General features: G+C 45.5%; 1 protein-coding gene across 1 annotated transcript in view; it reads right to left on the reverse strand.

The window, feature by feature from the left end:
• Nucleotides 1-26331, reverse strand: part of C6 (complement C6) — a 164518-nt gene that overhangs the window by 40662 nt on the left and 97525 nt on the right. The window contains exons 9-10 of the mRNA XM_082261715.1: nucleotides 3981-4103; nucleotides 612-778 (exon numbers count right to left, since the gene is read on the reverse strand). Coding sequence (XP_082117841.1) covers nucleotides 612-778; nucleotides 3981-4103 — 290 coding nt within the window. The remainder of the gene's footprint in view (nucleotides 1-611; nucleotides 779-3980; nucleotides 4104-26331) is intronic.

Raw genomic sequence — 26331 nt, forward strand, 5'->3', positions numbered from 1 at the left:
TGCAACCCACAGTACAGCAGAGCTCAGACAGGGTGAGAGAGAAGCAGCTCAAGGAGTTGATCAGTTGTGCTGCAGTAATCATGTGCTAACATGGGACATGGTGATAGTAGGAGAGAGCAGAGTGACGAGCTCATCAGTGTGCTGTTTCTCCTTTCACTATACAGTCACAGGCTGAAGGAGAGACAAGACCTGTTCAGTAAGTGTTACCTAACTAAAGCAGAGAAAAATTAGGTCCCTGCCAGACAGGACTGTGCTGTATGGCAGAGCTGTGTAAACCTTAGGGCCTGGATGGACAAAAATGCTAATCCTATAGCAGGTAAAACAGCTTATATATATCCAAGCAACAATCAGTCACAAATCAAACAGCATTGTAGATAAAAAAGTGTGAGACTTTAACAAGGGTTTACCTTAAACTTAAAACACAGCTATAGCTGGGGTAGGAGGAGTTAAGCCATGGTGAAAATGTGCGATGAGTGATACCTTGAAGCATGAATACTGCACCAACATGTATCAATATATTTTTATGAATTTATTTTATAAAATGTATTTATTAAGAAGTTTGAAGGTAAACAGCCTGCACATACCTACATTAGAAGACCAATGACTCTCACCTCAAAATCCACTACAATTGGGTTTTCGGCTACAGATGCTTTCCAATCTTCATAGTCCGGATTCTCAGGGTAGGGACCTTGTTTCTCATAACCCAGCTTAGCTGAAAATTTAGCTTTGCCGCCTCTGACAAAAGAGATCGATTTCTCGGATGACTGCAGAAAAGATCCTAAAAATGGTGAATAGATTTGCAGAGTAAATTACCAGGTTCATAACATTAGAAAAATGCAAATACGTTATGTCCTCCTACCTGACTTAATCCACCATGAAGAATTGTTACCAGACATGGGAACTATCTGACTATCAACATCAAAAGATGAACCTTAAATTGCCCTCTAAGTGATAAAAGGTATGAATCCGCGCTTGTGAAACAAACAGCAGCTAGCAGAAAAGTGCATACATACAGGAGGATGCGTCGGCCTTGAAACGGCCGTAGAGCTTGTTATCTCAAACACACAAGGTCCCAGTCATCACTTTTCATTTTAGTGGTGGCTTTATATGTGAGTTCTTTTTTACCGCTGTTTGATTGTACATTTCTTATACACTGTTTTTTATCAGTGATACCGAAAATTTTATTATGTATTTTTATTAAATTGATTTTTACTTCATACTACACCATGAGCCTTTACCATTTTTTTTGCAATTTAACCCTTTCATAACATGCTGAGTCAATCAACGCATTGGAGGTTATCCACGAGGCTGGAAGTTGCTGACTACATTGATGTCCCAAAGATCCTGAGACTGGTCGCACAATACTCGATCGCTGTCCTATAATCTAGACAGCATTTGGCTTTGGTGAGTTTGCATTTCACTCATTTTTGGTGGTGGAGAGGTCATTTTCCTTTTCATCGTGGCATCCACATGTTCACTGGATTGCACCTATTGAATGTTGTCACAATAATTTATGAACTTTATCACAAGAGACATTTCTCCAATTTGTTCATTTTTTTCCATTTGAGATTGTTTCTTATTGTTTATTATCTTCAGCGCTGCAATATTCTTTTTATTTTTTAAATTGCCCTCTGATGAAGTTTGAATGCATATGCCCCTCTTCAGCAGGAATCCCTGGGCAATATTGGAGCTTTTTGCAATGCTAAGAGAGATGACCTCCCCCTTGAAAAAGCTTGAGAACAAGCTCTTGGAGGGCAGCTATTGGAAGCTGACTGGACCGATTCCGTAAGGCATACATTCTAATGCACTCTCTATCCGTGTCAAATCATTACCCCAAAAAACTCCTGCGCCAAAAAAAAAAAAAACGCCCAGGTGTGTTATTGCAGGCTTTTTTTTTTGGCCATTTTTTTGTGGTCTTTGGAGTCAGGCATGACATCTGAACTTGTGTATAGGGGTATATATACACACACATGTATGTCTAAATACACCTACACATATATAGACATATACACATATATAGGTGTGAAAATAGCAGAACACTATGCTTGCGCTAATAAAATAATTAACACCCATATGGCTCCGCTCCTTTCACACCTATATGTGTGTAGGTGTATATATACATACATGTGTGTGTATATATACCCCTATACACAAGTTCAGATGTTTTGCCTGACTCCAAAGACCCCAAAAAAATGCCCGCCAAAAAAAGCCTGCATTAACACACCTGGGCGTTTTTTTTTGGCGCAGGCGTTTTTGTTGGGCATTTTTTGTGGGTCTTTGGAGTTATTTTATTAGTGCAAGCATAGTGTTCTGCTATTTTCACACCTATATATGTGTAGGTGTATATATACATATAAGTGGGTGTGTATATATACCCCTACACAGAAGTTCTGATGTTATGACTGCCTCCAATAACCCCCAAAAAATGCCCAAAAAAATGCTTTCTACAAAACCAGCAAGGTGTGAAAATAGCGGAGCCATATCCCTGTTCTATAAGTGACCTAATAGAAACAATCTTTTTTTTTCTGGTTATGGACATGCTACAGAGCTGAAACTTCACAGGTAAACTTTTTAGACCCACCAGACACTAAATCCAAAGTCAAAATCAAAAAAATCTCATTTTTTTTCAATAATTTTTTCAATAATTGGCTCTCTATCAAAAATGAAAATTTTTAAGAACTTTTTTTTGTGTGATTAATAGTCTCTGGGGCATGACCCAGAACCCTAGGCACTTTTTAGGGGCATTTTGTTGAAAGTTCTGGTGTTCTGGTCGAACCGAACTTTTGAAAAGTTCGATCATCCCTAGTGGTACACATAGCCGACCACCTTGTAAAACATGTTCTGTCATCTTCTGATACCTGCCAGAGATGCCACCAAGAATTGTGTGAGCTAGCTCCATATCTGGTAGAGCTGAACAAAAAAGAAATTTTTGCATTCAATATTCCAGGTATATAATTAATTTCAATAACAAAATTTTAAAGGCACACCAGAACTAGCGTTACACTCCTTGTCCCGGGATCTATAATCTGTAAAAAGGAGATCTCTTGAGACACTGTCTAGTAGCAGCATGCACCACAATATCCAGACACTGGAAAATGGCCATTACACCACTGCTGTCTGCCTGGGCTGCAATAATGAATGACCTCATGCAAACAGAGCCCGATAAGAGCTGCTTCAGATTGGACCCGCTTCACTTTGTTGGGCTGGGCCATTTTCAGATCATCCCGGGTAGTCCGAAACCACTTTACATCTTAACAACTTACTATTGGTGTCAATGTGGTAGTTATACACCTAACAAAAACAGCAATCTCGGTCACATCTTCAGCCCCTACATCCCTCACCTTTCTGTCTCCCCTTTTCAGATCCCTTATTTTCATGATAGAGGCACTGTCATGTAATATTTACCTGTATCCCATTTTTGAATAAAAAAAACAAGAGATTAAAGGAGTTGTAAAGTCAGAAGGTTTTTTTTTTATCTTAATGCATTCTATGCATTAAGATAAAAAACCTTCTGTGTGTAGCAGCCCCCCTTGGCCCCCCGAATACTTATTTTGAGGTCCCTCTTTGTCCAGTGATGTCCATGAGTGTCTCAGCCATCCGAGATTCTTCCTCCTGATTGGCTAAGACACAGCAGTGGCGTCATTGGCTGCTGCTGCTGTCAATCAAAGTCAGCTAGCCAATGAGAAGAGGGAGGGGGTGGGTTGGGGCTCCATGTCTGAATGGACACAGGGAGCTGTGACTCGGCTTGGGTGCCCCCATAGCAAGCTGCTTGCTGTGGGAGGCACTGAACAGAAGGGAGGAGCCAGGATCACAGAAGAGGGAGGATCCGGGCTGCTCTGTGCAAATCCACAGAAACATAGCAGGTAAGTATAAAATGTTTGTTATTTTTATAGGAAAAAAAACAAGACTTTACAATCGCTTTAAACCTAAATCAACTGGTTCGTATAAAAATTACACTCTTTTTCTAAGACTCCATTTACCTCCATAGCGCACTGACATCTTGTTTGTAGTGCAACTCTCCCTCACCGTCTTTTTTTTCCAAAACAAGATCCGTCTAGTTACTTCAGTTCGCAAACACTCCTTTGATTCTTCATCTGTCAAACCTAGAAGAAAAATGGAAAAAAATAATATATTGCACAAACCTTCCTCTTGAGATTAATCTGCAAGCACCAGATATGAAAATATAATCTAACGATATACAAATAGAAAATGTGCTGCACTGCCAAATATTATAAATAATTCAATCCAACAATAAATATATATGTGCACATTTGTATCCACATAAAACAATTTAGTGCCTATGTAAACATAAGCATACAATGTTGTGATTGTAACCTGGGCTGTAGGACTGTAGCTGATAACTGTTGCAAAACTTATTCCTTTGTTGCTGCTGTATTATCCTTCTGCAGTGTGGGCAGGGTTAAACTGAATATTTATTATTGCAGAAGTGCAGCAGCCATCATTAAGGAGTCCACTTTGCAATGCTTGTCTATGGGGTGTCTCAAGTGCAGGGGACAGCCCAGCCATCATGGATGAGTCTGGATCAATCCTGGAGGACGATGATTGGCTGATGCAGTAAAGCAAGGATAAGTGTGTTGAGACTGCTCATCACACAGGACCTTGCCTCAGAGACCAGTAACCTTCTCCATGGGAGGGTGTGAAGTGGATGCCTGGTGAGATCAGACTGTACTAGAGAGCACTCATACCATTTGTAAGGAAGGAAAAGATGGTCTTAGCAGAACTAAAAGAAAGACATCACATCAACTCCTATCCATGCCTGAGGACTTGAACTGAGTCAGAGCACATGTCTGAACACCAAGAAAAATGAGTCCTGGGTCTGGAAGGAGACTAATATTTCACAAATTAAGCCTGCTGAGCTGTTGTGTTCTAACAAGGGGACAGCCCCCTCAGCAGAACACTACGATCAGCGCTCTCCACCATTGGAGAGTGCTGATTGGGAGTCGGTCGGCTTCTGGACTTGCACTATGATCGTCCAACAGAAGCTGGCTTCTGTCGGACAGGGTGGCATACGCACAGGCCGAATCTGTTTTAAACGGGCGATGTCTACCAACATTTGCCCCATCTGTATGGGCTTAAATCTGTTGTCTGCTGAGAACTGCTGTGTTTTCTTCAAGGGCCCTAACTTTGCCGGCCAATGTTTTTTTTTTCATTGTTCACTGGCCAGTGGGATAAAATGAGGACTGATATAGCAAGTTAGGGCTGTCTTTATATAGTGTTGCTATGTGGTATTTATATAGTAAAAGCAACTCAGTTCTGTTAAATACTGGTAGTCAGAATACTGCAGGTGTTCAACCATATCTCTCAGAATATTGTTGATGTCTTATTGATTGCTTGTACAAGTAAGCTTGCTAGTAATCCTCTCTTCTTTTAGGCAATGCTTGGCTTAATACATTTTTTAAACACCTCACCTGTGTCAGTAAGTGCTGGGTGAGTGAGAGGTGTCATCTTCAGGTGTGCAGAGAAAAGGACAAAACAATTCTGCGGCTTCTCTGGGAGTAGCAATACATGTGGGGGGCTTATACAGGTTTTGAATTTGGGACCAAGAAAAAGAGTAATCATTTCCTCTACCAACCATACCACCATGATGGCTCGGTCACTGCTGTTGAGTGTGTGAAGAGCAGAATGCCAGGCTAGGGCTCTGTGTAGTTATGGGCCTCACTATTGTCATCTGGACAAGCAAACAGGTCCAGCAAGTGGTATCGACCTTGGTACCAGAAAAATAATTGTGGTGGAAATTAAAGTTGACCAGGCAGCCTGTTGCACTTTTTTAGAATGAAGAAGAGGAATCCCAATGGGCTTTGAGGGGGATAGCTTAAAGCTACCAGGGGATTTGAAAGTTTAGCTTACGCTGCCAAATATACCAAACAGACACCTAGAAAGTTCCAGCTCCATAGCGTCAGATTCAGGAGTACCAGCCACTTCTCCAACCCCATCCTTAGGGTTCCCCTCACCTCATTTTTAACCAATATGGGAAGATTAGTAGAAACTCTAGTTCAGAACAGGCATCCAACATCTAATAATTGAGATTCTTTTCTGTAAAAATCATTAGGAAGTCACTGAGTCTGAGAACCCCTGCTTCTGACATCGGAGTTGGAGAGAGATGTATAGAGAAAAAATGTAAAGAAAAAAGCGGGACTATATGGGCCACAGTATTGAAGGGATAATCACAAATATTCACAAATTTGTAAAAAGAACATCTTTATTAACCAAAATATTAAAATTCACATGTATATACATACAGTATATTAAAAGAAAACAAGAAAAAAAAAACTCCATAAGTGGTAGATGTCAGGTTTATATTCAAAATGATATCCAACATTACATGACTAGCAATTCATAAGTTTAGAGGTGAGCAGCCCCCATCTGGCTAGGAGGTATGTAATGATATAATTTTGAATATAAACCTGCCATCTACCATATAGAGGGTCCCGACGCCTGCCCAGGGATACATGCTTCTAGCCTGCCCATGACCCGATTGAGTTAACCATAAGGTACCATATACAATGCTGATGCATACTATTAAAGAGGTTGTAAACCCCACTTTTTTTTTTCTTTTCAACCTGCAAGAGAAACACATAATGAGCTAGTATGCATCGCATACTAGCTCATTATGAAATACTTACCTCAGAACGAGCCCCCGCCATGCCGCCCGTTTACCTCTATGACGGGCGACATGTCCAGTCGCCGGTCTTCCGGGATCCCGGCATCCGGCCATCTGATTGGCCGGAGCCGACGGTCACGGCACGGGCCTCTGAAGGAACGGCACCAGCGGCCGTTCCTTCAGAGCGCAAGCACCAGTGACATCACTGGCTGCATGTAAGGTAAATATCTCCTAAACGGTACATGTTTAGGAGATATTTACAGTACCTATAGGTAAGCCTTATCATAGGCTTACCTATAGGTAAAAGTGTCAGAGGAGGGTTTACTTCCTCTTTAAATGGGGAGTGTAATGTTTGTACTGGTTGTAACACATTATTTGTATATATTTCTCTAGTGAACTTGTATAAATATACTGTACATGTGAATTTTAATATTTTGGTTAATAAAGATGTTCTTTTTACAAATTTGTGAATATTTGTGATTATCCCATTAATACTGTGGCCCATATAGTCCCACTTTTTTCTTTACATTTTTTCTTTGATACAATATATGATGATGGCCAACTTTATCACGGTATTTAATGTCTAGAGATGTATAGAGTTCTTCTATTACCCTGGAGTGCCAGTCAAATCTTTATTACAAGTATTAAAAGGCCATGTATGCAATTGACAATATCACCAAACTTTTAAATTGTTTTTCAATTGTGTACAAACCTGATTGTATATCACTGAAACAAAATGTGAAAATTTGATGATATAGTCTATTGCATACGTGTCCTTTTAATATTCGTAATAAAGATTTTGTATATTCTTTTACATCATTGGTGTGCAATACTCCTATTTTTTGGCACAATTAAAATACCTCTCTTTACTGAGTCTTCTTTTTATCCATGGAAAACTCCAGGATAATAGAAGAGCTCTATATATTTTTCTACATTATCTATGGGGATGGTGCCCCAATAAGCGTTCGATGCTAGCTCAATCCACATTTTATACTCGTTCATCGGAGTTGAGGGGAGACTTTGCTGGTGTAAGGAGTGTATGTGAGAGCTGTGTCGAGCCGCATGGGCCTGGACCGGAGTGGGTTAGGCAGAGAAGCCACAGAAGATCCCCTAAGTTCATTCTTTAAAGGAACACACACCTGTCAGTTCTTCACCCCTTTCTCCTAAATTGACTCATCCCTACAATCCAATATCCTAAAGTGACCTTCCTTACCAACTTCACTTACTAAGGAGAACTGTGCCATCCACTTTACCTCTTAAAGAGAATAATTTATTTCTATATATCTAAAAGTGACTGCACCTTTCACCTTTCACTGCACTCCAACATAAGGGTCTCAATTAAGCCGGCAGAAGAATCAACATTCCAGATTGACTGTACTCACTGGTGTGCAAGAGATTTTAAGGATTTCCTAGTGCTTAAACCTAGACACTCCTGAATGAGGGCCTACAGGTGAGCTAGACCTAATTCTTTATTAACCTTACAAGTCTTACTTGGGGAGTAATCTCCCAGTCAAAGGGCTGTTGTTTATATCCTCAGTCCTGCAGGACAGGCAGCCACGATTTTAAGAGTATTTGACTGTATTGTGTTGCTCCTGTGCTGATTCACCTTACTTACTATTTAATCATTTTATTTACTGTTGAATTGTCTGTCATTCTCTTCATTACCATTAATACAGCATGGTCATTTATTTTGTAACCATGTGTGTATCCTTCCAGTGTGACTGCCGGGAGACTCCACAGCCAAGGTAACTTGTTGGTGTTAGGAGTGAGGCTCCATTTAGGGCTAAGAGAAGAACAACGGACCCAAATATACCAGTGGCTCTTTCGGTGTAACCTTCGAACCAGAGACCATAATGAGCTGTTAACCTACTTCAAATTGACTATTCAAGAAGAAGAGACTAAGGCCAAGAAAGCTGCCATTACAGAAATAGGCGCTGTGGGGATCCAGTCTGACGTAGCTGCTTTAAACATGTGTTTAAACACATGTTCCAGATAGTAAAGCTAGATTTTAGTAAGGCTTTTGACACTGTCCCACATAGAAGACTTATCAATAAACTGCAGTCATTGAGCATGGACTCCCATATTGTTGAGTGGATTAGGCAGTGGCTGAGTGACAGACAACAGAGGGTTGTAGTCAATGGAGAACATTCAGAACAAGGTCATGTTACCAGTGGGGTACCTCAGGGATCTGTACTGGGACCAATTTTGTTTAATATCTTCATAAGTGATATTGCAAAAGGCCTCGATGGTAAGGTGTGTCTTTTTGCTGATGACACAAAGATATGTAACAGGGTTGATGTTCCTGGAGGGAAACGCCAAATGGAAAAGGATTTAGGAGAACTAGAAGAATGGTCAGAACTCTGGCAACTGAAATTTAATGTGGATAAGTGCAAGATAATGCACCTGGGACGTAAAAACCCAAGGGCAGAATATAGAATATTTGACACAGTCCTGACCTCAGTATCTGAGGAAAGGGATTTAGGAGTAATTATTTCAGAAGACTTAAAGGTGGGAAGACAATGTAATAGAGCAGCACGAAATGCCAGCAGAATGCTTGGATGTATAGGGAGAGGTATAAGCAGTAGAAAGAGAGAAGTGCTTATGCCGCTGTACAGAACACTGGTGAGACCTCACTTGGAGTATTGTGCGCAGTACTGGAGGCCATATCTCCAGAAGGATATAGATACTCTAGAGAGAGTTCAGAGAAGAGCTACTAAACTAGTACATGGATTGCAGGAAAAAACTTACCAGGAAAGGTTAAAGGACCTTAACATGTATAGCTTGGAAGAAAGAAGAGACAGAGGGGATATGATAGAAACTTTTAAATACATAAAGGGAATCAACTCGGTAAAGGAGGAGAGCATATTTAAAAGAAGAAAAACTACCACAAGAGGACACAGTTTTAAATTAGAGGGGCAAAGGTTTAAAAGTAATATGAGGTGAGGGGCGTGGCCGGAAGTCGATGGCGCTGGACATCTTTTAGGGAGCTCCTGCTGCCAAATAAAGTAATCCGCTTGCATCTGCTCTGCATTCTCCTCTTCGGCCGGAAAAACACCTCTACAGCACTCCCACAGCGGCCCTCTATCCAGAGGTACCTCCATTTTCAATTTCGGACCAATATCTTGAGCCCGGGGATTTGCGGCCTACTCGAGGCCCTCCGCAGGCTGAAGCCGCGGACTAAATTTTGGATCCCTCCCGCCCGCCGGCGCCGCGCGATCGCGGTTACATCGGGCCCGCCGCCTGCACCATAGCTGAGGTACCTGGAGCCCTTGTTACCTATCCCCTCAGAGTGGATGGGGGGCTGTGAGAGGAGAGGAGACTGAAAGAGAAAACCGCATTTACACAGCTCCAGAGCACAGGATTACAAGCCACATCCATCGGCGCTCCTAGAGCCCAGAATCCTGCTTTCTTCACCCCTAAAAGACTGCCAGTCCCTCTGGGCACCTGGGGGGACCTGTATTGTACACCCTGCAAGTCAGATTGCAGCACACCAGGACCCGCGGCCTACCTCATACCGCCGCCATCTTGCCATCTAAACATCCACATCCATCTGCACACCTACAGCACAGATTACTGTTGCTTTCACCCCCAAATGACTGCTAGTCCCTCTGGGTACCTGGGGAGACCAGTATTGTCCGCCCTGCAAGTCGGATTGCTGCATACCGGGACCCGCGGCCTACCTCATACAGCCGCCATCTCATCCTCCGGACTACAGAGGACTGGGTAAGCCATCCACCTCCATCCATCCCCAAGAAAGGCAATATCTGCCCCCTGAGGCCTTTGTTTCTCCCTGCCACCTCCAAACTAGCTGTCTGCAGCCTTTTTAATAATCCAGGGACTCGGGCCTAGCGCGGCCGGCCGCCATCTTGGCCTAGGCAGCACACCTCACCAAACCTACCATCACTAAAAACTTCCTCAAGCAGCTGCATCCTATGTGTTAACTCTGTGCCCTAATGAATTGATCACCCCTATATAGCTCTTGCAGCCTTTACAACCCCTATTACATTGTGTTGTTGACAGAGACAGGCACAAAACACTATCACAGCACAGAATACTATTGTTCAGTGGCAGCCAACTAACAAGTGTATGAAAACAGCTGATCAGGTTCTTAGGGAGCCACCCGCCATCTTGGCTGCTTACGGAGTCACGACAATAGCCCTTCATCTCAGCTCTAACTCTCTGTCTCAGGACGTTTACTTTTTGGTCCTATACAGCTGTTTCTGTGCTCAAAGTATCATATCCCCCTCAGCTATCTACTCCACCGTTCCTGTGGCGGCATGCGCGGAGCCTTCTAGGCAAGACATGACAGCCTAGAGCTTCGCATCTCTGGGGATAGGACAGCCAAGCCGCTTCGAGTCATCGCTACCTACCTTACCACTAACAGACCCAACTGTCTGACCTACCTGCGATGGTATACGGAGGCACCAAGTCAAAAATAAAGACTAAATCCATCCGGGACGTGCTAATCAAATCATCTTCCAAGATGGCGGGCCCGTCATCTTCCGGTTCACCTCACACTCCCTCCGGTGCGCATTCCTCTGCCCATCCACGGGAGGGAGACCTTGACCCTGACTTTGGACTGACCCCACTTATGTTTAGGAGCGACGCCTCACAAACTGACCTCCTCCAGCAATTCGAGCGGATGCTCACCCGGGCCCTGAAAACTACCTCAGATACCATAACTGACAGGCTCACACATGAAATCCGAGAAGTGGGCCACCGCACGACTGTACTGGAACAGCGTACTGATGAGCTAGAGGTAGCGACAGGTAACCATGCTGAGGAGCTTGAGACTCTCAGAGAGGAGAACCTAACCCTGCAATCCCGCTTGGAGGACTTTGAAAACAGGGCCAGGAGATCCAATATACGGATCAGGGGTATCCCGGAATCGGTTGAGGACCTTCAATCCACCATAACAGCGCTTTTTCAGGAACTAGCCCCCTCTATACCAATTGAACGCTTGGAAATGGACAGGATTCATAGATCCCTAGCCCCTCGCTCAGACGAAGGACCCCCGAGGGACATAATAGTGAAACTTCATTATTTCCGCTCCAAGGAACAACTCATGGCTGCAGCCCGCAACCGGGAAGCCTTAATCTTTCAAGGTCATCGCTACCAGTTTTTTCAAGACCTATCACAAGCCACCCTTGCTAAGCGCAAAGCTATGAAACCTCACTTGCTAACCCTACAACACCATAAGATCATCTACCGCTGGATCTTTCCCTTTGCGGTACGTTTTTCTTACAAAGGTACCTCCTACCAATGTAAAACATCAGAAGACCTGCAACACGTTTTCCGGGAACTCCACTTGACACCCCCAGAACATTCGCCAGAAGGCTCTAAACGCCGAGCTACATCCTCCTCACCACAGAAATCGCAAGCCCACGCTGGTCAAGTCGCCCAACCAGGAATCCACAAAAGGGGCCGCTATTCTTCACCAACTCCACGTCCTGCTCAAGCTCCAGAAGACTCCATGGACTGATGGGACACCGTGCCGTTCAGCAGCGTTCCAATGCCTCGGCAAGCGCTTTGCAGCTCTGCCGACCCCTTTGGGTACCACGGTTCTGGTGTCCCCTAGACACAGTAACTATGACCCCCCCCCCCCTTTTTTTTTTTTTCCTCACACTACGCAGCCAGTTGTGCTGCTCGGTGCACTCATACCAGGCACTTATGGTTGATTACTTGCCCCCGCACTGACCCCACCCCCCCCTATACTGGTCGTACATTACCCAAGGAAAGGTTGTAGTGATTCTCGCTATGCCTGCTAAGCAAGCTTACTAACAGTCGGCCATGCCATCTTCTCTTCCCCCAACACCATCGCTGCCTGTTCTGAGTGCATTGGTATGCTGTAGGCACTCGGGGCTAGATACCCTGGTTGCCTACTTATGTTGATATAGTTGGGTATATTGTCCACCCTATTAGTTTTACTGTTCAGAGTTTACTGTATAAATGACTCGAATTATTTACATCATTACGTTATATGTTTTCTTAGGCTGTCCTAGTCCCAGGGACTGCTCACTGCACCCCACTTTTTGTCCACTAGAGCCAGCCTTGTCTGGATTGGCATCTACTGGACCCTTTGATTCCTACCGGCGGGAACTACAGTTCCTTCCGGAGGACCCCTGTAGGTTTACTGAACATTTAAACTCTCCCTAAGCTTCTCTTTCCCAGCTTCCCTACCCCCCCTCTCCTTCCGGTCTACCCTCCCTTCCCGTCCTCCTTCCCCCCCCCCCCGGGGGGAGCCTCCTACCCCTGGAACCCGACTCTTTCGTCCCTCTCACGACTTCCAATCTTCACCATGTCAACCTTGAATGTGCTTACCTTAAATGTACAAGGCTTCAATTCCCCTTCTAAACGAGTGAAAGCTTTCCGGTCATTTTCTTCACTATCCATTCATGTGGCTTGCCTTCAGGAGACGCATTTCTCATCGCAATCTACTCCCAAACACTTTGGTCACCAGTATCCACAGGTCTATACGGCCTCTGCCCCCACGAAGCAACGCGGGGTACTGATAGCGTTTCATAGAACTACTCCTTTCACGCCTCGGAAAGAGATTAAAGACCCAGAGGGTCGGTACCTCCTCCTGGTTGGACAACTTCTTGACTCTGAGGTCACGGTCGTATCTTACTATGCCCCTAACAAAAATCCCCAGGCCTTTCTTTCCCATCTATTGACCGTCACTGACACGCACAAGAGCGGTACGCTATTGCTCTGCGGCGACTCGAACCAAACGCTCTATCCCCTGCTCGACAAATCCCCTACCCCAACGACTCCACAATGACTCTCTTTTCAACATCTCCTGAACCAACACTCTCTCTTAGACACATGGCGCGAGCACACCCCCATGCGGCGGCAATACACTCACTACTCTCATCCACATAAAGTATTTTCCCGAATTGACCACATTCTTACCCACGTGGGCACGTCTCCACTCATCACCGCTTCTACCATTATACCGTGCTCTTGGTCTGATCATGATGCGGTGATCACCTCCTTCTCTTCCATGGTGCCGAAACCTAACCTTCGCACTTGGCAAATCAATGACAGCATGCTGGCCAACCCTACTTACCGCCAGGAAATTGAGCGAGCCATCACCGACTACTTGACTACAAACTCGCAACCAGACACATCCCCATTGACCTTGTGGGAAGCCCACAAACCCGTTATTAGAGGGGTTTGCATTAGCAGAGCCTCCTACGTACGCAAGGAAAAGCGTGTTCTGCTCCACAAGCTTGAAGCAGCCTTTTACAAGGCCTCAGCGGACTTTCAGGAGACACCCAAGCCTTCCACTAAACAGGCTCTTGACAAAGCACGTCTGGAATTAGACCTCCTCCTGTCGGAATCGGCAGAACAAACGCTCCGAAAATCTAAACACACTCTTTATATGAAAGCGAATAAACCTGATACGTTCCTGGCTCTGACACTGCGTAAGGCTGACTACACTCCGAAACCCATACGTCTTAAACTATCCAAGGACACCTACTCCAGCAATCCCCTTAAAATCCTACGCAAATTTCGCGACAAACTCTCAACACTCTACAAGAATCCCTCTGGGTTCAATCAATCACAGCTGGACGCTCTCCTGTCTTCCGTCCAACTCCCTTCCCTATCATCTGCCCATAGGGAAATGCTGGAACAGCACCTCACAGCTGAAGAACTGCATCAGGCTATAAAGTCTTTGAAACCTCGTAAGCGCCCAGGCCCAGACGGCTTCTCCGCTACTTATTATAAACGCTTTGCACCCATTCTGATCCCCCCTCTGGTAGGAGCGCTCAATTCCTTGCTCGATGGGCACCCCTTCTGAGAGGAGTCCCTTACGGCTGCGATATCCATGATTCCTAAACCCAACTCCGACCACACTTCCTGGTCTAACTTTAGACCCATCTCCATACTGAATATAGACATTAAGCTACTGGCCAAAGCCCTTTCTACCCGTCTCAATACCGTTATCGGAACTTTAGTTCACGCTGACCAAATGGGATTCATTCCGTCTCGCCAAGCTGGTGATAATGTCAGACGAGCTACTCTTCTAGCCCACATCGCTAGACAACGCCGCATTCCCTCCTGCTTCCTCTCCCTCGACATTTGCAAAGCCTTCGACTCCTTATCCTGGCCTTACCTCACCTCGATCCTCGGTCGTTGGGGATTTGGCTCGCATTTTATGCAATGGGTAAATGCCCTATATCGGAACCCTAGAGCATATGTTCACTATTCAGGCTTTCGATCGGACTCCTTCCCCATTGAAAGGGGCACGCGACAAGGCTGCCCCCTCTCCCCCCTTCTTTTTGCCCTAGCTATTGAACCCCTAGCTATGCTTATTCGCGCTGATCCCAATATTAAGGGACTTGAGCTGGGCGGCCATCACCATAAACTCTGCCTCTTTGCGGACGATGTGCTCGTTTTTCTCACTGCCCCCCTATTGTCGGTTCCTAGCCTCCTACGCACCCTAGCGAACTTTGGCTCAGTCTCAGGCCTGGTAGTTAACCCTCGAAAATCACTAGCTTTAAATGTATCTCTCCCAACCGATGTCCACGACCACCTTAGGTCCTCACTCCCGTTCCCTTGGGCGACTTCGTATATCCCTTATCTGGGAGTTAAACTCACAGCAGACCCTGCTGGACTCTATTCCGCTAATTACCCCCACATGCTGTCTACACAATCGAACCTCATGTCTAAATGGTCCTCCCTGCCCCTATCTTGGATGGGGAAAATCACAGTGCTTAAGATGTCCATTTTACCCAAAATCTTGTACCTCTTTCGGGTACTCCCCATACAGGTGCCGGCCTACTACTTACGCATCTTACAGAAACGGGCCTTGGACTTCATTTGGAGCAACTCTAAGCCTCGTTTACCGAGACAGACGCTATACCGCCCACGTATTCGCGACGGGTTGGGGGTACCACATTTCGCCAAATATTATTACGCAGCACAACTGGCTCAGCTCCCTAAATACCATGCCACAAAGGAAATTCCGCTGTGGGTTTCCCTTGAAGCAGTGGAAAGCGATCGATTATCTGTGGCCAACCTGCTCTGGCTGCTGCCATCGCAACGGAGGAGTATTACTAACCCAATCACGAAACATAGCTTGACTATCTGGGATAGACTTAGCCGACGCTTCCACCTGCAATCTCCTCATAACCCCCTACTCTCTTTTCTCCGCAATCCATCCTTCTACCTGGCCTGGTCCTCTCGGACCTCCTTCTCCGCCTGGACTAGTGCTGGTCTGATACGGGCCCATCAATTCTTCACTCCACGCACCTTCTACCCATTCCCTACCCTACGAGAAACTCACAATCTCCCATCTGGGGAAATATTCCGCTACCTACAACTCAAACATTTCTTTACACAAGCTACTCCCGTTAGAGAGAACACCACCACCTTCTCGACATTTGAACGCGCATGCAATACTGACCCTCACAGACGAGGGCTCCTCTCTGACCTCTATGCCCACCTCCTGTCAGCTCAGGAGACCACCCCGCCCACATACACAGCCAAATGGGAACGAGACCTACATATTACGCTTGACGATGAAGACTGGATGCAAATTTGGCAGGCTACCAAATCGGCATCCCCGAATATTGTAGCACTCGAAACCAATTACAAGGTCCTTACCAGATGGTATTTGGTTCCCACTAGGATCTCTAAATATGTACCTCAGTACTCCCCCCGTTGCTTCCGGGGATGCGACTCCCCAGGTACTCACGCACATATCTGGTGGGAATGCCCTGTGGTGCGAGCCTTCTGGTCCAAAGTACACGGTACCCTGTCTACCATGTTTGGCACCTCTCTTGCCCCTGACCCGGCATCAGCTCTCCTGAATCGCAAGCCACCTAACCTTACACACCGTCAATTCAAACTTTACCTATACGTCACGACGGCTGCAAAGCAAACCATCGCGAAAGCATGGAAAACCCCCACGCTCTGTCATTTGGCTGTGCAACACAGAGTTACCCAAGCCATGCTACATGCTAAAACAGAAGCAATTTTATTGGATAAACTGACCCCCTATGAACGGCTCTGGCGGCCTTGGATTGTCCATTGCCTACCACCAGGCCTTGACGACAGCCTTGTACTCACCTGATTGGGAAGTCCTCCTTGCCGACCCTCTTTCCCCACTTGGGCCCCTGGGGGGTTCGAGGCTCCCTCCAGTTACCAGCTGTTACCAAACCCCCATAACCCTCTCCCACCTACCCTGATTTCATCCCAACCCTGCCTTCCCAGCCCCCTCTCCCCACTCGGCCCCTGGCATATCACATTAAGTGTTATACCTTTGTTTTGGTTGAGGCCCCTTCTATGAGGGGGCCCATTTACGCATTGTGACCTCGGTCACACCTTGAATTTGTACGTGCCATTACTGCTTCTCAGTCGGGATGCCAGGTCGATCTCTTATGCGTATCACATTGTTACCTATTCCTTGAATGTTATATGCTGTAGTTCTAGATTTACTGTGACTTGTTATATCACGGCATGTACCTAAGCTTTCTACTGCATGTTACTGTACCATGTTTCTTTTGCCTTCAATAAAAACTGTTTAAAAAGAAAAAAAAAAAAAAAAAAAAAAGTAATATGAGGAAGTATTACTTTACTGAGAGAGTAGTGGATGCATGGAATAACCTTCCTGCAGAAGTGGTAGCTGCAAATACAGTGAAGGAGTTTAAGCATGCATGGGATAGGCATAAGGCTATCCTTCATATAAGATAGGGCCAGGGATTATTCAGAGGATTCAGATATATTGGGCAGACTAGATGGGCCAAATGGTTCTTATCTGCCGACACATTCTATGTTTCTATGTTTCTATGTAGTAGCGACTCACGCTTAGGTAGTAGATGCAGCAGATCGTGTCAGATAGTAGCAGTCTGCGCCAAGGGAGCTTCCGCGTTCCAAGCATAGGCGAGCTGTAGACCGGAAGTGACGTGGGTTCCGCCCTACGTACGTTTCGTCATAGGACGTCTATGGGGAGTGGTGCCCGTCAGTCGACCTCGCTGTCCTGATATAGCCAGAGTCATCCCAGTGGCCAATCACTTGCCCTAATGCACATTTGCCAGTGATTGCTCGATAACGAAAGATGTTTGTAGAATGTGCAAGCTTATTATGGGATGTATATCTATGGCTACGTTAATCATCATGTCAGATCATGCTGCCATCTAGTGGATCTAATTTAAATTACAGAAGTATTTAATAGGCGATTTTTATTAAGAACGAGTATGTGTAAAAAAGAGGTTTTTTTCTTTATAAATTATTTATTTATATTTTTTTCACAAGCACAATATTTGTATGTGGCACACTTGCACTATTCTGATGACTCTCCTGCCCGCTAGGTTTGCCACACCTTCGGGGAAGAATAATCAATACCTACGTAGACATAGGGTCCCACCAGGAAGAGAAAAAGCCAGGGTCAAGTAGCAGAAATAGCAGTTAGGAATCAAGCAGGTTAGGATTAAGCAGAAGCATAGTCACGGAACTAGCCAAAGGTTGGTAACGAGAGGTAGCAAAAAAACAGACAGCAGCAGGAGTTTCAGGAGTGAGATATTGGCTGGAGAGAGCACAATAATTTGACAAACAAGAAGTGAAGAGACATGGCTTAAATCTGGAAGTTCATGGGAGGAGCAAAGAGTTCAAGGTTCACCAAAAACAAAAGACAAAGCAAGAAAGTCCAAACAATCAGACAGGGAGCCCGGAGCTGTCCAGCATATCAGGGGGTTTAGCAAGAAGAGACATTGACAGGCATGGCAGAGGTTGCAGGTTCAGACCTGGGTCCTAGCAAAGGGTTGAAATTGTCTCTTGAGAAGGGCTAGTTCTATCAGCCATGGTGACCTATCTGTGGCATGTTGTCTCTGCTAAGGGAGTGGCCATTGACCCTAAGAAGTTGTAAGCTATCGCCATCTGGCCCATACCCTGAAATGGGAATGCGCTTAGATAATTCCTGGGGTTTGTTTCTTATTACAAGAGGTTTGTGGAAGGGTTTGCAAAGATATTCCAACTCCTCACTGAGCTCCATCAAGTCAAAGAGCCGAGAGAGTCCATAGAGGAAGAATGATTCACCCAATGTGAACAGACCTTTCTTCATTTGAAAATGAGTTTGACCAATGCACCAGTTTTGACTTATATTGTGTTACTCTATTTGGTTTATCATTGCTCTGTGTCTTTAAGTGTTCTTCTGTCTAAGCTGAGCTCTTTCTCTCACCATACTTCTATATCCTCCTCCCTCTCTCTAGAATCATTCCATTGTATCCTGTCATGCTGTAGACATCTTTCCATGTGGCTTACAACAATAATGTTTTTCTACCTATGAGTATATTCCATTAAACAGAACATTTGAAAGGCTTCATCATCTGTCTCCTCAACATTTAAGTTTATTCATCGAGTTAAACTGTCTGAATTGATGCAAGGGATAAATAGATTCCCAGGTTCTATAATCCCTATATGTTGCTGGAGATTAAGTTTATGGCTTTTAGTGGAGTCAGTACAGCCTATGCTGACCCTGCCAACCCCCATGAGCTGCAGGTTGATGTCAGCAGAGAAGGACTGGATAGTGTCTTTTATCAAGAATAATGAAGGATGTCTGAGAGTTGTCAGTTACATGAGCCATCTGAGAGAAACTATCCTGTCCACAAGCTGGAGTATTTGGCTTTGAAGTGGGCTTCTGTGGACAAGCTAAAAGGGATACTTGTACAGGGTAGAATTTGAGGTTACAGAATACAGAATATTTTATTAATTCCAAAGGGAAATTGGGAAATTGTTGCGACACAGCCACACTCAACAAAGACAACACAAGATCACACCAATGAACAGAACAAGATACAAAGACACAACAAAATTACCAATAACAGCCATTAGCACCAAATAAAACAAATTAAAACTACACTACATATAAACCATCCATAAAATTAAATTACAATATAGAATAAAAAGCACAGATTAAAAAAACAGAAAATCAACTACCAAATGCAAATAATACACCACTTTTTTTTTTTACCCCAAATAATAATTAACATAATACCAACACACTATAAAAAAAAAAACGTAAAATCCTGATCATAAACCAGAACGAAATCACCCCCTGCTAGATAGCTAGATAGCAACAAACAGAAGACAGATAGCAACCCGCTTACTTATGTTCTTGCCAAGGGTAAGTGGCACAGTGAAAGGGGGCACACAAGAAGGGGGGGGGATTAGAATCAGGCAGAACAGGGAGGGGGATAAGTGTCAGAGAAGCAATTACAGGAATGATCCACTTAGTTTGTGTCTCTCCTGGCAGAAGATGAAAGCTGGCAGGAGGGGGAGAAACTGGCTTTCAGCTGCTGCAGAGAGCCACACAGGGCTTCCTTCTGTAATTGCCCCTCTGCCCGACCGCACCAATTCCCCATGATGTTGGGGCCCCCCTGTGTGCCTGGGCCCCCTACAGGAGGACTGGTGCCCCCCCCCCCCCTAATCAGCAGCCCTTGTTAAAGGCACTGTCTTTGTTCCATTTCAATTTGAAATGCTTCCCTGCAGTTGGGAATAGGGACACAGATGCTTTGTCATGAAGAACCTATGACCCAGAGACTCCTAAAAAAGAGTGGAATCAATTGAATTCAGAAAGGGTCTAAGCTTTGTGTCAAGGAATCTAGTACAGAGCCAAGGGTCAGCAGAACAAGAGGAGCTATGATCTAAGAGTACATGATTTACAGCCAGCAGACAAGGTGTTGTTCCTGATGTGATGACAGATCGGCCCCTCCCCTATGCATTACACCACAAGGTCACATGGCTTCCTCAGGGGGGATAATATCCCCCTCATATATATATATATTGGATATGTGAACACAAGTCTGTTTTTTATGAAATATTGAGCATATGCAAGCAAATTCATACCAAAGGACACTTTATGGAGTGATGCATTATTTGTTTTGTTAATGTTATATATGGTTTGATATGATACGTATGCTGACTCTGAAAATTGCTATGCAAACAGATTTAAAGGGATACTAGCACATTAGCATTTGATAGCGCGGCACCACTTATGAATACAATTCTGAATATTGATACATGTTTAGAGAGTGTGTATAAGAATGAGCGATCCGCTTTGTACGTTTTGTAGTCTCATAGCACTCAATAGCACAACATAGCAGTGCGAGAGTAAACCCATTTTTAGTTCTCTTCCCACTCAGTCAGGGGAACGTTGGAGCCATTAAAGCGGTTGTAAATTGCTGGTTGCTTTTTTTTTTTGGACCTGCAAGGTAAAGGCATAATGTACCAGTATGCATCGTATACCAACACGTTATGTAACGCTTACCTGAAAATGAAGCCCTCCAGCAATGCAATGTAATTGCTGGAGGCAATGTCCATCTTCTCCTGGTTTTTCTTCCGGATCCACAGTCTCCAGCGGTGTGACAGGCTGGAGCTGCGATGTCGTCACTCACGCGCATGCGTGGGGGAGCCGAGCCGTCATTCATGGCATAGGTATCTGAAGGAGCGGCTCGGGTGGCAGCTCCTTCAGAGTGCATGCACCAATGATGTCATCAGCTGCATGCAACGTAAATATCTCCTAAATTGTACACGTTTAGAAGATATTTACTGTACCTATAGGTAAGCCTTATTATAGGCTTACCTATAGCTATAAATTATAGCTTAGTGTTTTCTTCCTCTTTAAACATGACAGAGCCAATCCTAGTGGGGCTATGATGGTCTCTGCACCTCCTTCTGCACCCGCTGCAAGAAAGGACATATCCTGCCAACTGCTGCCAAGTGTGGGAGGTGCGGTGTGGTGCAGCGGCAGTAAATACATAGATTCCGGTTGCAGAGAACAGAACTTGTATTCATTCAGAATCCAGTAATTCACAACAGGCCCAGCAGGAGGACACCCAACCAGAAACACTTGCGGTAGGTCTCAGAATGCGGCCTGGCCAGTCTGGACCCAAATATTTAGGCCTCCAGGTAGCATGTTGTGTCCCTATCCTTTCCCAACTCATCAGGAACCTCTGCCAGACGAGGGACACTATCCACTCGAGAAATGCACGCCTACCCAGGGAGCCAGGGCTTTAAATAGGGTGTGCCTGACCCAAGATGGCTGCTAGAGTCACATGGGGTGGTAGGATCTTATTGGATAGCTTTCCCAGTGACCCTGAAAACCAATGAGGAACAATGAGCACCACCTGCAGTGGAGAAAGTAGACTGCACCTGCCTACAGGCAACACATTCATTTTTCATTAGCTTAGCAACTGATGAATTGGAGTCATGTGATTTTTTACTGCTGGGACTGGTCTTATTATAAGAATTTTTAACGTTCTGCCAAGGAAGCTGAACATTGGGCCATACCACTAAGCTACAGACACTTGTGTCTTACTAAAGACAGTTAATGGTTGTTTGTTAACCCCAAAATTAGCACCCTTGCAAAGAAGGAGCCCCAATACAGACACCCATGATGAATGTAAAGGGGAGAAATCATGTGGCATGAGAATTAGGGAGGACTCTTCAATCCATGGCTGATCACCCAGGAGCATCTGCAGGGGATTAAAACCCCAGTAAAGATAGGAATGGTTTCCATTAGTGCTGGTTGTTGTAGTAGTGCAGATGGCAAGAGTAAAGGAGCAGGTAGAAGAATAGGCAGTAAGAATAGGCAGTAAATGTTAAAGAGAAAATAGGCATCTTTTTTATTATTATTATTATTATTATACAGGATTTATATAGCGCCAACAGTTTGGGGGAAGACAATACAGTTACAGTACAATTCAAAATAGGAGGAATCAGAGGGCCCTGCTCGTTAGAGCTTACAATCTAGAAGGGAGGTTTAAGTGAAACAAAAGGCAGTAACCGAGGGGGATAGGCAGATGGATAAAATGGAGGTAGAGTTGTTAGGTGTGGGTAGGATAGGCTTCTCTGAAGAGGAGGGTTTCCAGAGATCGCCTAAAAGCTAATAGAGTAGGAGATAATGGGACAGATAAGGGTAAGGAGTTCCACAGGATTGGAGAGGCTCTGGTAAAGTCCTGGAGGCGAGCATGGGAGGAGGGGACAAGGGAGGTAGAGAGCAGGAGGTTTTGAGAGGAACGAAGAGAGCGATTGGGTTGGTATTTTGAGACTAGGCTAGTAATGTAGTTGGGGGCTAAGCTGTGGATGGCTTTGTAAGATGTTGTTAGTATTTTGAATTTGATTCGTTGGGTGAGCGGAAGCCAGTGGAGGGCTTGACAGAGAGGATCAGCGGACACTGAGCGATTGGTAAGATGGATGAGTCTGGCGGCAGCATTCATGATGGATTGAAGGGGGGATAGCCTGTGTAGAGGTAAGCCAATGAGAAGGGAATTGCAGTAGTCGAGGCGCGAGATGACCAGGGAGTTAACTAGGAGCTTTGTTGTGTCTTTGGTTAGAAAGGGGCGTATTTTGGAGATGTTGCGGAAGTTGAGGCGGCAAGATTTGGACAGCGATTGGATGTGGGCCTTGAAGGAGAGTTCAGAGTCCAGGACAACACTTAGGACCTTGGAATGCGGGGATGGGCTGATAGTAATTCCATTGATATTGACAGAGAGATCAGGGGAAGGGGCACGTGGTGGAGGAAAAATTATTAGTTTGGTTTTGGAGGGATTGAGTTTGAGGAAGTGTGTGACATCCAGACCAATATATCAGATAGTAAATTAGTGATACGTGCGGAGACTGAGGGAGAGAGCTGAGGTGTGGATAAATAGATTTGTGTATCGTCAGCATAGAAATGGTATTGGAAACCATGGGATGCTATCAGCTGACCCAGAGAGGAGGTGTAGATTGAAAATAGGAGGGGTCAAAAAACAGAGCCTTGGGGGACCCCAACAGAGAAGGGAAGAGGAGAGGAGGAAGTGGAATTGTAAGTAACGCTAAAGGTGCGGTTAGATAAGTAGGAAGATAACCAGTGAAGAGTACAGTCACAGAGACCAAAGGCATGGAGTCTTTTGAGGAGGAGGGGATGGTAAACCGTATCAAAGGCAGCAGAAAGGTCCAGGAGGAAGAGTACAGAATAGTGTCCATTGGTTTTGGCCATTAGTAGATCGTTTGTCAGTTTTAGGAGAGCAGTTTCAGTGGAGTGTTGAGGCCGAAATCCAGACTAAAGGGGATCAAGGGGGCTATTCTCGGCAAGGTGGTTGCACAGTTGGTTGTAGACCAGACGTTCAAGGAGTTTGGATAAAAAGGGGAGCAAGGAAATAGGACGTAGGTTGTTAAGATCGTTTGGGTCCAGTGAGGGATTTTTAATTATGGGGCTGACTAGTGCATGTTTTAGAGAGTTGGGGAAGATGCCAGAAGAGAGGGAGAGACTGAAGATGTGGGTTAGAGAGCGTAGAATAGGACCAGAGGGTGAACGTAGCATTTGCGAGGGAACAGGATCCAGAGGGCAGGTGGTTAAGTGGACAATACATTAGCAAGTAGTTTAGCAACCTCGTCTATAGTGGTGGGGTTGAATGAGGTAAGTAGTGATCGCACCTGGGGCAAGAAGCGTCAAGCACGGAAGGTATCTGAACAGCAATGATCTCCTTACGGATTGTATCAATCTTTTGTTTGAAATGGTTGGCAATCTCTTGGGCAGTGACTGAATCAGTGGGTGAAGGCAGTGGAAGACGGAGTAGAGAATTAAAGGTAGCGAAGAGTTGCCGGGGGCGAGATGACAAGTTGTTAATGAGAGTGATAAAATAGGTCTGCTTGGCAGTGTGGAGACTGGAATTGTATTTTTGGAGGGCAGATTTATATTGGCTGAAATCTTTCTGAGACTTAGTCTTACGCCATAGGCGCTCAAGCGCGCGACTATGCTTTTTCAGACTTCTAGTGTTACCTGTTTGCCAAGGTTGAAGGGGTCGGGGTCTGATTCGATGTGTGGTGAGGGCGGCCAGAGTGTCCAGGGAGGCTAAGAGTGAAGCATTGTAGACAGAAGTGGCTAGGTTGGTGCAGGACAGGGGTGCAATTTTGTCATAGAGGTGGTCGGTAGCAGAGTAGAGAAGAGAATGGTTGAGATGGCGTAGGTTTCTGCGGGTAACTGTAAGGTAGCTGGAGGGAGAGGAGGTGGAGGAGAGGGAGAGAGTGAAACTAATAAGGTAGTGATCAGAGAGAGGGAAAGGATTGTTTGAAAGGTTGTGCAGAGTGCATAGGTGGGAGAAAACAAGGTCAAGGATATTGCCTTCAGAGTGAGTAGAAGCATGTATCCATTGCTTCAGGTCAGGGCCGGAGTGGGACTCATTTTCAGCCCTGGAGTTTCATGACTTAGACCGGCCCACTTTAGTTCATGACTGACTATATTAAAATAATGTAATTAAAACCTCAGAATATAAGTTTGCAAAGGCGCACTGTTCTCTATTCTCTACAGCCTTGTAATTCATTGTACTTTTCAAAAAATATTTACAATTCAGTGCAAATTCAGTAGCCTAAGGCCTCTTTCACACGGCCGCTCCGTTTTTTTTGTCCGCTGTGGCACTTTTTTTTTTGTTTACGGACACGGATGACACTTGTGTCATCCGGTCCCTATGTCTGCATATCATCCTATCCGTTTTCGGATGATATACGGACATAATGCATGTCTATGGGGTAGAGGGGGAGATGGTTAGAGGCTGTGGGCATGGTACAGGGGCAGATGGTTAGAGGCTGTGGACATGGTACAGGGAGAGATGGTTAGAGGCTGTGGGCATGGTACAGGGAGAGATGGTTACAGGCTGTGGGCATGGTACAGGGGGAGATGGTTAGAGGCTGTGGGCATGGTACAAGGGGAGATGGTTAGAGGCTGTGGGCATGGTACAAGGGGAGATGGTTAGAGGCTGTGGGCATGGTACAAGGGGAGATGGTTAGAGGATGTGGGCATGGTACAGGGGGAGATGGTTAGAGGCTGTGGGCATGGTACAGGGGGAGATGGTTAGAGGCTGTGGGCATGGTACAGGGGGAGATGGTTAGAGGCTGTGGGCATGGTACAAGGGGAGATGGTTAGAGGCTGTGGGCATGGTACAAGGGGAGATGGTTAGAGGCTGTGGGCATGGTACAAGGGGAGATGGTTAGAGGCTGTGGGCATGGTACAAGGGGAGATGGTTAGAGGCTGTGGGCATGGTACAAGGGGAGATGGTTAGAGGCTGTGGGCATGGTACAAGGGGAGATGGTTAGAGGCTGTGGGCATGGTACAAGGGGAGATGGTTAGAGACTGTGGGCATGGTACAAGGGGAGATGGTTAGAGGCTGTGGGCATGGTACAGGGGGAGATTGTTAGAGGCTGTGGGCATGGTACAAGGGGAGATGGTTAGAGGCTGTGGGCATGGTACAAGGGGAGATGGTTAGAGGCTGTGGGCATGGTACAAGGGGAGATGGTTAGAGGCTGTGGGCATGGTACAAGGGGAAATGGTTAGAGGCTGTGGGCATTGTACAAGGGGAGATGGTTAGAGGCTGTGGGCTTGGTACAAGGGGAGATGGTTAGAGGCTGTGGGCTTGGTACAAGGGGAGATGGTTAGAGGCTGTGGGCATGGTACAAGGGGAGATGGTTCGAGGCTGTGGGCTTGGTACAAGGGGAGATGGTTAGAGGCTGTGGGCATGGTACAGGGGGAGATTGTTAGAGGCTGTGGGCATTGTACAAGGGGAGATGGTTAGAGGCTGTGGGCATGGTACAGGGGGGAGATGGTTAGAGGCTGTGGGCATGGTACAAGGGGAGATGGTTAGAGGCTGTGGGCATGGTACAAGGGGAGATGGTTAGAGGCTGTGGGCATGGTACAGGGGGAGATTGTTAGAGGCTGTGGGCATTGTACA

The sequence above is a fragment of the Pelophylax lessonae genome (assembly GCF_965119305.1).
Source record: "Pelophylax lessonae genome assembly, chromosome: 1".
Taxonomy (NCBI): domain Eukaryota; kingdom Metazoa; phylum Chordata; class Amphibia; order Anura; family Ranidae; genus Pelophylax; species Pelophylax lessonae.